This window comes from Tiliqua scincoides, chromosome 1 (assembly GCF_035046505.1).
Source record: "Tiliqua scincoides isolate rTilSci1 chromosome 1, rTilSci1.hap2, whole genome shotgun sequence".
Classification (NCBI taxonomy): Eukaryota; Metazoa; Chordata; class Lepidosauria; order Squamata; family Scincidae; genus Tiliqua; species Tiliqua scincoides.
In genome coordinates, this window is record NC_089821.1 from 131,050,775 (window position 1) to 131,064,774 (window position 14,000).

The following is a 14,000-nucleotide window of genomic DNA, read 5'->3' on the forward strand; positions in this document are numbered from 1 at the left end:
TGCCTGCTCATCCTGCTGCATGCCTGCCTGTTTGCCTGCCCACCCACCTAACCACCCTTCCTCGCTCGCTAGGGCGGCTTGTGCTGCTGCCGCTGCCGCCTGCCTGCCTGCTTGGCCAGCTAGCCAGTCCTAGCTCACGATCTCTAGATAACATGTGCTGCTGGCTGGCTGGCCAACCCCTCCCCTCTCCCTCTCTCCTGACCTCTCCCGGCTCCAGGAGCATCCTGCCCATGAGCAAGGCAGGGAGAGATGGACCCAGCGCACGCACAGGGTCTTTTATAGTGGGAAGTAACACTAGACCTGCAAGTCTCAAGTTATCTTCCCACTATAAAAGGCCCTGTGCACCTGCTGGGCTTGTCTTTCCTTTGCTGCCACTGAGCTCAGCGGCAGCGAGGGGAAGCAAGGCACGGAGTTCATGCGGTGGGCCAGCGCAGGATGGGGTGAGGGCTGAGTGCCCATTGGAGATGGGGGGACCAGATGGGGACCCACAGCGGGCCACAAGTGGCCCGTGGTCTGGGATTTGGGCACCCCTGTTCTAGACACCTGTGCCTGAAGCTCCATGAAATTTACTCTGAAAGCTGGTAAATGTTAAAATCTTAACTGAGCAAATAGATATTCAATCTATAATAGGTTGCTGGAAAATCTATGTCAGAACAGGTTAATCAGCATGCATGTATGTTGGCAACCTTCAGTCTCGAAAGACTATGGTATCGTGCTCTGAAAGGTGGTTCTGGAACAGCGTCTAGTGTGGCTGAAAAGGCCGATTCGGGAGTGACAGTCCCTTCCACACTGGGAGCAAGTGCAGTCTGTCCCTGGTCTGTCTCCCTGGCTATGGGCCTTCCTTCTTTGCCTCTTTGCCTCAGTCTGTTGGCCAAGTGTCTCTTCAAATTGGGAAAGGCCATGCTGCACAGCCTGCCTCCAAGCGGGCCGCTCAGAGGCCAGGGTTTCCCACCTGTTGAGGTTCACTCCTAAGGCCTTCAGATCCCTCTTGCAGATGTCCTTGCATCGCAGCTGTGGTCTACCTGTAGGGCGCTTTCCTTGCATGAGTTCACCATAGAGGAGATCCTTTGGGATCATCCATTCTCACCACATGACCGAGCCAACGCAGGCGTCTCTGTTTCAGCAGTGCATACATGCTAGGGATTCCAGCATGTTCCAGGACTGTGTTGTTTGGAACTTTGTCCTGCCAGGTGATGCTGAGGATGTATCGGTGGAAAAGGTTAATCAGCAACCTTAATTTAATACTAATCATTAACAAGGACTGAGGTGGGAGGGATCAGGAGACCACACCACAGAACCAAAAAGTGTTGGCTGATCACTCAGCTATCAAAAGAAGCTACACATTTATGTCTATCATAGAGATGGATTCTTCCTTTCCTCGCCTTCATGTGTTTGGTGTGTATTTTCTTTTTATATTTGCTACCATCCATCTAGGAAAGGGTGGGAAGCTACTAGTGATACCTCAAGATGGAAGTCACTGGCTCAGTATGCGTGCTGTAGTGGAGGAGCTCAGCAAGAGAGGACATGAGATTGTGGTAGTGGCCCCAGAAGTTAATTTGCTCCTTAAAGAATCTAAGTATTACACTAGGAAGCTGCATGCAGTACCATATACTCCAGATGCTTTAGTCCAGCGTTTTCGTGTGTTTGGTAATCAGCCCTTTGAGGAAGTCTCTTTTCCTGTTATGGTTATAAGAGCATATACAGTTATGTTGCATCTAATTGAGATGTTTTTTACCAATTGTGAAGCGCTCCTGAAGAACAGAGAAGTCATGCAGTACTTGGAAAAGAATAATTTTGATGCACTTTTCACTGATCCAGCTTTGCCATGTGGAGTGATTCTTGCTGAACATCTCTCAATTCCTTCTGTGTACTTTTTCCGTGGATTTCCATGTGGTTTAGAACATGCAATTACCAAATGTCCAAATCCTGTTTCTTATGTTCCAAGATGCTATAGCATCCATACAGATCACATGACATTTGCCCAACGATTGTTGAATCTACTCATCAGCCTCTTAGAGAACCAACTTTTTAAAATTATATACTCTCCCTACCAAGAGATCGCTTCAGAGCTTCTTCAGAGAGAAGTACACTTGCCAGCGCTTTACAGAAATGGTTCTGTTTGGCTTTTACGATATGACTTTGTGTTTGAGTACCCCAGGCCTGTTATGCCTAATATGGTCTTCATAGGAGGAATCAACTGTGAGGAAGGCAAAATCCTGCCACAGGTAGGTGCTCTACATCAACGTTTCATCTTCTCTGCTATTATGCTCTTTGCTACAAACAGTGTCATGCTTACGACACTAGAGCAGGGGTGTCTAAGGCATGGCCCGTGGGCCGGATCCGGCCCGTGCAGCCTTTACGGGCAGCCCGTGTGATCCTTGGGGAGTTCCAGGGCCACCCCGCCCCCACTGTGCTGTGCGCTGCATCCCTGGCCATCAGAATGACGTTTTCAGGCCCCAGAAGGCCTTAACGTCACCTCCTCCTCCTCCGCTGTGAAGGAGTAGCAGCCTCGCGTTTGCGCATGGGCTTTTATAGGCTTTGAGCTCATGTGAGACCTTCTGGTTTCACGTGAGCTTGAGGCCTATAAAAGCCCATGTGCAAACACACGCTCGCCTTTCCCGCACTGCAGCTGCACCACACTGAGGTGCCCTCCTGCCTGGCAACTCTCAGCACAGTTTCTCCTCGGGGCTTTGCCCCTCTCCCTGCACCAGCGCTCCTGCTTTGCAGCCACCAGAGGGGCTTTCCAGCCACCAGCGAGAGGTTGGGGTTTGCCCCCCACCAGCCACCAGCGAGTGCTCCTCATTGGGGGTTCCCCCCCCCGCACCAGCCACCAGCAAGCGCTCCTGCTTGGGACTTAGCCTCCTGCACCATCCACCAGTGAGCGCTCCTGCCTCACCCCCCCTTGGAGTTCCTGCGCCCACCAGCCAGCACACCTTGGGTTGCCTCCAAGCACTTCCGCTACTTCTCTCCACTACTCTCTGCCACTTTGAGAAAGGTGAATCTGCCAGCAGTTACCTGCTGTTTTTCCCCTGCTCCTGTCTGCCCCAATTTCTGCAAAATAAGTTTCTTGGGCTGCAGTCCTAACCACCCTTTCCTGAGAGTAAGGCCCATTGAAGAAAATAGGACTTACTTCTGAGTAAACCTGGTTAGGATTGTACCCTGAGTTTGTAAACTGCTGCTTTCTCTATTCATATGAACAAGCCAAAGTATTGTACTCAGCTCAGTGTGAATGCTGTTCTGAGGGTTGCCACCACTCTGTACTTGCTCCCAACTTTGATGCTGTGGTCCAAGCTAAAAGATGTCAGGCATCAGGAAGCAAGTAGCAATGCAAATTTTTATGTTGCTGAACCCATTTTCTGCCCAGGTGAATGAGGTGCCATAAGAACTCCTGTTGGAGTTGATTTACAGTTGATATGCAGTGTGGTTCTGTACTGAGGGGTAAATTCAGTGTGGTTGATGTGGGAGCATTTTACTGCTTTGCAAGTTCAAAATACCTCCAGTTGGCAGCCTTTGCTGCAAGAATTTATGTTCATGTTTGGGACAACTTACTCTTGTTAACTGCTGTTTTCTCTATTCGTATGAACAAGCCAAAGTATCGTACTCAGCTCAGTGTGAATGCAGTTCTGAGGGTTGCAGTCACTTGCAAGTAGCAACATAAATAAACAGCAATCACATCATGGTATAAAAGTGATGCTTTTTTATTTCTATTGTTTCAAAATTGTTCAGTTGTGAGTAACAGCATTATAGGGGTAGGTGGATATAGCCAGTAACATTGTTGTGAATAGTGATTACCCACTCTACAGTCAGTGTCTATTAATACAAATACGATGTGCACTACCGGCCCTCAGCAGGTGTCATGAATCCAATGTGGCCCCCGGGATGAAATGAGTTTGACACCCCTGCACTAGAGGTTTGTATTGGGTGGGGTGCTACTTTGTGTTCTCACATTCAAGAAGTATGATCTGTTGGGTCAAGAGGTAGACCATGTGTTCCTATAGCTCCTAGTTGTGGAGCGTTTGCCAGGTATTGTTCTGCTATGGTTTTTCAAACATGATGATGTTGTTTTATTCTGGCAGGGATCTGACACAGTTTGATTTCTGGGGTTGGTTGGCTTTGTTGATGACTAATGTATGAATAATGTTTCTGCTGTTTTATTTTTCTTTTGCTGTGATTTTAGTTTTGTATTTTTGCAATTCTATTTTTATGTAGATATAAATCCTAACTTGTCAGGTTGATACTTTTGAAAAACTCCATATAGGGATAGTCAAGCAATATCAACAAACCCCAAATCATAAAGTAACGTGCAAGCTTCTGAATTCATCTGAATGCTTTTTTTCCCCCAAGCTGAATTATAAGCGGGAAGAGAGGGGGAGGAGAGCAAAAGGTGGTGCTGGCAATGATAGAAAATCCACGTTGCAGACTTAGGATAGAATGGAGAAGGGGTTCAATTACTGTCTTGTATTCTTAGGAGCCATCCTGGGTCACCCTGGCCAGCTGTGTCCTCTGATGGGCCTGGGTCTCAGTCAGTGCCCAACCTGGCCAATTCTGAAACCACCCCTGTCCCATCCCCTCCTGTTATAATCCTGTTGCAAATACTCCTCTGGTTGCTTTTAGGCAAAAATAAAAATATGTTGGGACATTCAATCACAGATCTGCTATGTGTTGTTTCAGTGAAAAAGAAGTTGTTAGAATTTTCATTCCAAACTGAAATATAAGAAAATATTTATTTACCCAGCATATAATTAGTCTGTGGAACTCCTTGCCACAGGATGTAGTGATCACGTCTGGCCTAGATGCCTTTAAAAGAGGATTGGACAGATTTCTAAAACAACAGTCCATTACAGGTTACTAGCTGTGATGTGCAACTGTGCAACCACCTGGTTTTAGAAATAGGCTACCTCCGGGTGCCAGATGCAAGGGAGTGGCAACAGGATGTTGGCTTGTGAGCTCCCTGGCAGCCCAATCCTGAGCTGCCTGGGGTGTAGGGCTGCAGTGGCACCAAAAATGGCTGCCTCCACATCTTGCATGCTCCAGGCAGCCACCACCAGCTCCTTGGGAGAAGGGGACTTTTGTCCCCTTCCCCCAGGTAAAGCAAGCAGCTCCACAATGGGGCTACTCGATTCACCACCAACTTAAATGTCAGTGGTGAATCAAGAGCCTCCGTGTAGGCTTTCCGCCTTCCTCCCTCCCTCCCCGCTCGCTCCCCCTGGCATGCCTCCTCCCCACCCTCTCCCTGCCTCCCCCCTCCCCAGAACGCCTCCTTCCTGCCCTCTCCCCACCCACCTCCCGACTCCCTGGAACGCCTCCGCCCCACCTCACCCCATGTCTCCACTTACCTCTCCATTGCTCGGCGGACCCACGTGACCACGGTCCAGTGCTCGCCCAGTGGTAGGGCCCACAAATGTGCCTTACAGCTCATTTGTGATAGTGCGCGCTGGTGGTAACCTGGGTCATTTGATGGGCCACTGTCAGATACAGGAAGCCAGACTAGATGGGTCTTTGGCCTGACCCAGCAGGACTCTTCTTATGGAATTTTGGAAGGCAGCCTGAGAAATTCTATGGACCTCTTCAAACTGGAGTGCTGGTGAGATCTACCAGGAGGATTATCACAATTTGATTTTGCGCCATAATAAATAAGTTTTTATGCCCTGACGGGGGCAATTAGTGAAATGCATTGGACTAAGGAAAAAGAAAAAGAAATTGCAATAAATCCTCATCACTTGCACCTCTTTGGACTTCTCTTTTTTCCTGTTGTTTTTTGGTGCCCTTTTCTTGCCATTGAGGCAGTTTGATGAAAATGTTCAGTCTTCAGAAGTCACGAAAATGGAAAAGTTCATGCTAGGGATCATTGGGAAAGGGCCTGAAAATAAAACTGCCAACATGGTAATGCCTTTATATAAATGCATGGAAGATGAAGGAGAACACGAGAAAGAGGAACAGAAGAGAAGAGAAAGGTAAGAGCAAGGCAGGGTGGGGGAAGAAACAAGAGAAGAGGGAGAGGGAGAGGAGAAGTGTGGGGCCAGCTGGGTGTAATGGGGCTCCCCTGGTAGGGCAAGGAGAAAATTTATATTTTATGGTGGAAAATTCAAAAGGGAATGTAAATAGTGCCCCCTCTGCTGACTCCTTGGCATAAAGATTACAAAAATGGTCTTTAAGGGACAAGCATAGAAAACACACTTTAGGAGCAATTAGTTCATTTTATTAAAATTTTGTGCAGCATAGGTATAATTGATTAAAGTGAAGCAAGAAAATAGCACCAGACTAGCACCCTGCTGTATTCCAAACAATCGCCAGACATAAAACCATGTTCATGCACTCTGTCTTGCATACAACTTGGGTAGCCAAACCCCTAGTTATGGCAGGTATTGTTGCAAGGTTCAAGAAAGCAAGACTCAGTACTCAAGGGTGACTGTTTGCGGGCTTTATTTCATTGCAAGCAATGGGCATCTCAAGGGACTCATGTCCAAAGCATTAAGAGCAATTTCCCAATGTTAACTGGACCCTTTATACCATTCTGGGTCCTTTGTTTGAAAATCTGAACTTCCCATTAGCTGAAGTTTGACATCATAGATGGTGCTAACTCTTCATAGGTTATAGATAACTTTAGAGACACCTGATAGGCTTGTTTTAGGTTACAGTTCCCATAAAAGGTAAAATTAAACAATTAAACATATTGAATTACAAAGTTTTCAAGAACCAGCAGGGGTTACTATAATATCATTTTATCCCATATTGACCCAGTGCTAACCCTTACTCACATTTATCATTCCAATTAGAAATTAATTGACAAGTCCTCTCACTAGCCTCATTAAAAGAGAACACAAAAACACTTAAACACAGGTGTGAAGACCTCATTTTTGTCAGAACTTCAGACCCATTTCTTGGCATACATCCCCTTCAGACTCATCCTGATTAGGACAGCCTTGCTTGAGCCACCTATTTCATCTCTTCTGCATTTCTTCTCCTGGTTTTAATAAAGTCCAAAATTTTATTAAAGGCAATAAGCTGACTGAGGCTGGAACTTTTGGGCATCAAAGGCTTTAATAAAATCAAGCAGCTTTTACTATTCTCTGTGCTTCAGACTTGCAAAATGATTCTTTCTAAACACCAAGCAGCCTTTTTTTCACTATGCTTATGTGTTGCTCCAGTGGCCTTTACATGTGGGTTACAATCTGGGGTCACCGTGGCTCAGACCAGTAAACTGACAATCCACTGAGGCCTTCTTATTGCTGATGATAGGTTACTCCAGTGGTTTTCAAACTGGGTGTTGTGATGCCCCAGCCTGAAGGCCCTGGCCTCTGACCTCTGCCCTCTTAAGGGGCAAGGCAGGGAGGAGGCAGCAAGGTGACAGCAGCAGAATCGTGTTGCTAAAGGGGCTTGCAGGGGCTTGGCTGGACTTACCAGAGCCTCCTACAGCCTCCCAGGGGTGTGGGGAGCCCTGTGCAAGAGTCTACAGGGTTCCCCAGGTCTTCAGAAGTGAAAGTGGAGCGTTGCTGCTGCCTCCCCCCCCCCCTCAAAATTAAATAAAGAAATTTTGCCACCTTGCATGTACATTCCCCATCCTTTCCTAATAGCAAATGATGTAGCACAAGGTCCTCCGACCCATGAATGGAGGACAACAGCGGCTTGAGCAACTGTGAATACAGATTGTCAAACCATTTGCAAGTTAGGATCATATGTGGAAGAGATTCAGTGTCCAGAGAGTTGCAACTACACACCCTTGCTTGCACACTCAGGACATGTTATCTCCCCAATGTAAAATTAGATGGCATAACATTTCAGTGCACCAGGGAGAAGGATCTCCATTCCTGTGAGTTGAATAGGAGGTATAAGTAAGTTGGCCATTTATCCAAGACTGGAAAAAGCGATAACTGGAGGGGTAAACAGGTGGTAGACGCGGCTGCAAACAGCTCTTGCCGCTCTATATCCTCCAATCAGGTTTTCAAAGGCCTCCTGCAGCCTCCCAGGAGTGTGGGGAGCCCTGCGCAAGCGTCTGCAGGGTTCCCCAGGCTTCTAAAAGTGAAAATGGAGCGATCGTGCCCCACTTCCAGTTTTGCAGAGATGGAGCAAATTCACTCCACTTTCACTTTTGAAGACCTGGGCAGCCTGCAGCCACTCGCACAGGGCTCCCTGCATTCCTGGGAGACTGCAGGAGGCTCTGGTAAGTCCAGCCAAGCCCCTGCAGCCCCCTTAGCGATACGACCCTGGGGAACACTGCCTCCCCCCCCCCGCAAGGACTTACAGGCTCTCAAATGCTCCCTGAGAGTTTGAGAACCACTGGGTTACTCTTATAATCCTTCTGATGTCATTTTAGGAATAGGGTTTGTTTCCTAGCATTAGGCTGTGACTTCCTTGAGCACTATACTCATCCCATTTAGCCAGTTAGCCCTCTATTCGTTTCATATCTCTAACTGTTGCAAAGGCTTAGACATAAGAAGGGTTTCCTGCATATCAACATTTCAGTATTAAAAGATGTCATAGTCTACACCAGTGATTCTCAAACTTTTTAGCACCGGGACCCACTTTTTAGAAAAGGCCAATCTGTCCCATTGGAAGTGATGTCATTAACCTGGAAGTGATGCCAGGACCAAAAGTGACATCATCCAGCAGGAAATTTTTTAGCACCCCCCAAATGAAAAAATTTAATTCCCCAGACATCACAAAGGCTGCAATCCTAGCCATGCTTGCCAGGGAGCAGGGATGGGAACTCAAGTCAGGTGACTCAGATTTGAGTTGCAAAATTGCACATTTTTCGGTGACTTGTTGACTTGTTAGTCATGCGCATGGAAGACTCGGAAAAACACCTGAGTCAAGGGCCCCCTGAATGGGTACTCATCCCCACACATGCTGACTTGAGTCTTCCTGTGTCTGGGTGTGCTTGCTTACTTTTTCTGAGGTGTGAAAGACCCTGTAAGGCCATCATTCAGACTGGGCGAGCAGCAGGGAGTTCCAGCCATTAGGCAGGGAAGGGTTAATGTTTTTCTTTTGCAATGAATAGGAGGCAGGAGTGGGCTTTTTGCCAGTCTGGCATAGGAAGGAAGGAACAGCTGATAATTGAATGCAGGAGGAGAAGCCCAAGGGGGTTCTTGCCTTACAATTGGCTGCAGGGAGAAAGAGAGAAAGGAGGCAGGGAAATTAGGGGGAGGGAGGCGGTTTGAAGCAATCACGCTTCCCTCCACATGGCTGTTTCTTGGGGGAAGGAACTCTCATTGAATGTCCAGCACAAATAGGACTACTTCTGAGTAGAGCTGCAAAGGATCTGGTAAGCCTCACAGCTGCTGCGCATGATCCTTCTCCCTCTTGCTGCTTCTGTCCCCACTCTCTTGCAGTCCCTCCCATCCCCTCCCACCCTCGTTACAGATGGGACAGGGCAGCAGGGGAGTCTTTAAAGTGAACTCCTCCCCCCCCTCACACACACACACAGAAAGAGAGAGCCCAGCAGCAGCCTCATTTTTTCCATGGCAAGCTTTGTAAAGGGGGGGGGAATGACTCGACTTGAGTCCTTTAGAGAGTCATGAAGCGGTGATTTAGGGACTCAGAAAGTGCCCCCATTATGACTCTTTGTCAAGTCACCGGGGGGGGGGGGGGTTGACTCTAGTCTTGATTCAAGTCAAGCCCTGCTGGATTTTCCCATCCCTGCCAGGGAGTAAGCCCCATTGACTATCATTGTTAATAGCATATACATTGTTAAAAGTGTAGTAACCTGTTCGTACAGATCTGTAGCATTTCCCCAAATGCTGTCACATGTCCCACCTAGTGTGTCCCGACCCACAGTTTGAGAAACACTGTTCTAACAGAATCATCAGGCATCTGGGAAAGTACTTGGATTCAACCATACTCCTGAATGGTCAGATAGCAACTGTAGCCAGGAATGCTCTTGCAAAATTTTCAGGAGTGTTTCTTCAGACAGATAGCATAGCTGCAGAAGTGTTTCGAAATGGCATCTGTAAGTGATGTATGTTACAAGCAGCGTGTCGTCATTGAATTTCTCACTGCAGAGAAAGAAACTGTTGGGAACATTCACAAACGTTTGTGTACAGTTTATGGAGAATCTACAGTCGACAGAAGTACGGTTAGTCGCTGGGCACAGAGGGTGAGGCCATTAGAAGGCGGTTCGGCAGAGCTCCAAGATTTGCAGCGTTCGGGGCGGCCATCCACGGCTGTCACACCTGACAAGACGCAGCTTGCTGATGTGCTCATTCACGAGGACCGACGCATAATGACTAGGCAGTTGGCGCTGAAGCTGTCAATCAGCAAAGGAAGTGTGGGTGCAATCATCCGTGCTCTTGATTACTCAAAAGTGTGTGCATGATGGGTTCCGCGCTGTCTTACGGTGGAGCACAAATCTCTCAGAAAAAACATTTCTTCTGAGTTGCTGAAACGTTTTGAGGATGAGGGGGAAGCGTTCTTGTCCAGGATTGTGACAGGTGATGAAACCTGGGTTCACCATTTTGAGCCCGAAACAAAATGACAGTCGATGGAATGGCGTCATCCTCAATCTCCACAGAAGAAAAAATTCAAAGCAATTGCTTCCTCTGGTAAGGTCATGATCACTGTGTTTTGGGACTGTGAGGGCGCCAAGAGGCAGCACCATTAATTCTGAAGCTTATGTGAAGACATTAACCAAACTCAAGAAGCGCTTCCAGCGACTTCGGCACCATAACAACCCGGGTGAATGTTTGATTCAACATGATAACGCTCGGCCTCACACAAGTTTGAGGACTTCGGAACACATCACTAAACAGGGTTGGACTGTGTTACCCCATCCACCCTACAGCCCTGACCTAGCTCCCTCAGACTTCCACTTGTTTGGGCCATTAAAGGATGCCATTCGCGGAAGACATTTTGAGGATGACGAAGAGGTGATTCGCACAGTGCAGAAATGGCTTCGTGACCAGAACAAGGAGTGGTACCGACAGGGCATACATGCCCTTGTGTCTCGCTGGAGGAAGGCCATAGAACTGGATGGAGATTACGTGGAAAAATAGAGAGTGTAGAAGAAACATCATTCTTTCTTGTGTGTAAGTTTCATTGTGTTCAATAAATAATTGTTGAAGAAAAAAAATGTGGTGCATTACTTTCTGGGCGACCCTGTCATTCATCATCATATCATTGGTCCATCTAGCCTAGAACTGTCTATTTTGATTGGCAGTGGCTCTCTAAAACATCAGATTCTTTTGTCAGATTCTCTGTTATCTGGTATGTTTTCAAGTGGAGATTTTAGGGACTGGATCAGAGGCATTGTGTATGCAAAATCAATGGTTCTGTACCATTGAACTGGGGACTGAACGATAGCCCCTCCCCAAAGTAAATGTTTAACTAGAAGCTTAACTGGGACAGTACATAAGGCCGTACTTTAATACTCCAGGAACATACAGTTGCTTGTAAATCTACCGCTTGAAGAGGGAGAGAGACAGAGCAACAGAGAGAGAGAGAGAGAGAGAGAGAGAGATGGCTCCTGTGTACCGTTCCCAGGAGTGTGTTGCAGCCCTGCTTCTTCTTCTGCCGTTTCTGAATGTTGTTTTCTGCGGGAAACTCCTGGTGGTGCCCATGGATGGAAGCCATTGGCTCAGCATGCAACCAGTCTTGAACCAGCTCAAGCAGAATGGGCACGAGTTAGTTATTGTTGCACCTGAAATAAATGTGCACATAAAAGCATCCAACGATATTTATACACTGAAAACGTATCCAGTGCCTTTCACAAAGCAAGAATTGGATGAACATTTTCAAGACTTCACAAATGGATTATTTGAAGATCTTTCTTTTACAGTTATGTTTGTTAGAACTTACCAGAGACTGATAAGGACATCTGCTATGTTCATGTCCTCTTGTGTGCACTTATTACACAACAAAGAACTGATGACCTATATGGAGCAGAGCAAATTCGATGCTCTTTTTACAGATCCAATGACACCTTGTGGCCAAATAGTTGCTGAGTACCTTGACATTCCTTCAGTATTTTTCTTGCGAGGAATCCCATGTAGTTTAGACTCTGCAGCTACACAGTGTCCAAGCCCTCCTTCTTATGTCCCAAGAATTTTTTCCAAAAATCCAGACCGTATGACATTTGTCCAGCGTGTGAAGAACATGCTATTTTACTTGTCAGAGTTCTTCCTTTGCAGTGCTGTCTACTCTCCTTATTCAAGTCTTGCTTCAGAATTCCTTCAAAGAGATGTGACTCTCACAGAACTTTTAAGTAAAGGATCTGTGTGGCTGATGAGGACGGACTTTGTTGGTGATTACTCCAAACCACTGATGCCTAATATGGTTCTGATTGGAGGGATAAACTGTGTTGGGAAGAAGCTGTTGTCTCAGGTTTGTGACTCTTGTTATTCTTTGAAAGTTGATATAGGATTCTAAAATCAGTAGAGAATTGTTGATAATAGAGGTAGAATGATGTTTTTTGGAAAAAAATTAGAAGTGCAGAAAATTATGTGTTTTCATTCCAAGGGCTCATTTTAATAAATTATAATTATCAATTATAATTGCTTTAAAAGTGTTCTAGGTAGGTGGTATAGCATCAGTTCCCAAACTGGGAAGTTTGGGAACGGCTCTAAGTTGTTGTGGGGGAGGGGCAAAGGCAGCAATATGTTTGCTGCAATTGCACTGCTGCTAGGGATTAAAAGTTTTTTTCCCCCTTACCTGAAGCAATGTTGGCATGTGCTGCATCCTGCAGTTGGGTGTTACTCAGGGAGGCCTCCTCAAAGTAAGGGAATGTTTGTTCCCTTACCTCAGAGCTGCATTGCCTTTATGTCAGTGCTGGAAAGCACCGACTTAAGGGGTTAGGATTGCGCCCTAAGTTACTTGGTTTACTAACCTTTGAACACACTACACAAAATTGCCCATGAGAGAAGCAACCTTACCTTATCAATGTCAGTCAGTTTTAAGGATTGTCTCTGGGACTTACTGATAGTCAATGCAAGTGTGCTCCGAGTGGGATCTGCAGTCTTTTACATTTGAAAGTGTAGTCTGGCAGAATGATTAGGATGTGTGGAATAAATACAATTTCACTTTCTGCACATCCTGTAAAAACTGTAGCCTTGATGACATTGTGCCTGAGGATTGTGATTCGAAGCATTGTACCATAACAACATTTCAGCAGTTTCCAGTAATGTAACAACAGAGCTTTCGTCCTGAGTACACTTCTGTACTGCAGCGAGTCATGGACTCTCCGCTCACAACAGGAGAGGAAACTGAACGCTTTCCACATGCACTGCCTCCGGCGCATTCTCGACATCACCTGGCAGGACATAGTTCCTAACAACACAGTCCTGGAACGTGCTGGAACCTCTAGCATGTATGCACTGTTGAAACAGAGACGCCTGCGTTGGCTCAGTCATGTCGTGAGAATGGATGATGGCTGGATCCCAAAGGATCTCCTCTATGGAGAACTCGTGCAAGGAAAGCACCCTACAGGTAGACCACAGTTGCGATACAAGGACATCTGCAAGAGGGATCTGAAGGCCTTAGGGATGGACCTCAACAAGTGGGAAACCCTGGCCTCTGAGCGGCCCGCTTGGAGGCAGGCTGTGCAGTATGGCCTTTCCCAGTTTGAAGAGACACTTTGCCAGCAGTCTGAGGCAAAGAGGCAAAGAAGGAAGGCCCATAGCCAGGGAGACAGACCAGGGACAGACTGCACTTGCTCCCGGTGTGGAAGGGATTGTCACTCCTGGTTTGGCCTTTTCAGCCACACTAGATGCTGTGCCAGAACCACCTTTCAGAGCGCAATACCATAGTCTTTCGAGACTGAAGGTTGCCAATACAACAACATTACAGGTTGTTTTAAAGTAAGACGGTGAGCTGGCATTCCAGGGGGAATCCATCAACAGGGCAGTTCACTGCCTGATCTGTGCTTATCAACAGAATGCTGCATGGGCTGTTTTACCACCTTCAAGGTAAAACAGTCTGTCTCACAATGTAGTTTTTATTAGTGATTCACAAGCAACAACCATGCCAAACTCCAGCTTTCTAGCTAAATAAGAGATACACTGATGTTCAGG

The 14,000-nt window shown here is 46.8% G+C and overlaps 1 protein-coding gene and 1 pseudogene across 1 annotated transcript; both read left to right on the forward strand.

Annotated features, from left to right (window-relative positions):
• The first annotated feature begins 1,361 nt into the window (after positions 1-1,361).
• Positions 1,362-5,958, forward strand: LOC136645733 (UDP-glucuronosyltransferase 1-6-like). The gene is made up of 2 exons (XM_066622125.1): positions 1,362-2,225; positions 5,788-5,958. The coding sequence occupies exons 1-2, from the start codon at positions 1,362-1,364 to the stop codon at positions 5,956-5,958; spliced, it is 1,035 nt and encodes a 344-aa protein (XP_066478222.1).
• Positions 5,959-11,451: 5,493 nt separating this feature from the next.
• On the forward strand, positions 11,452-12,360 carry LOC136645741 (UDP-glucuronosyltransferase 1A1 pseudogene; annotated as a pseudogene).
• The last annotated feature ends 1,640 nt before the right edge of the window (positions 12,361-14,000 follow it).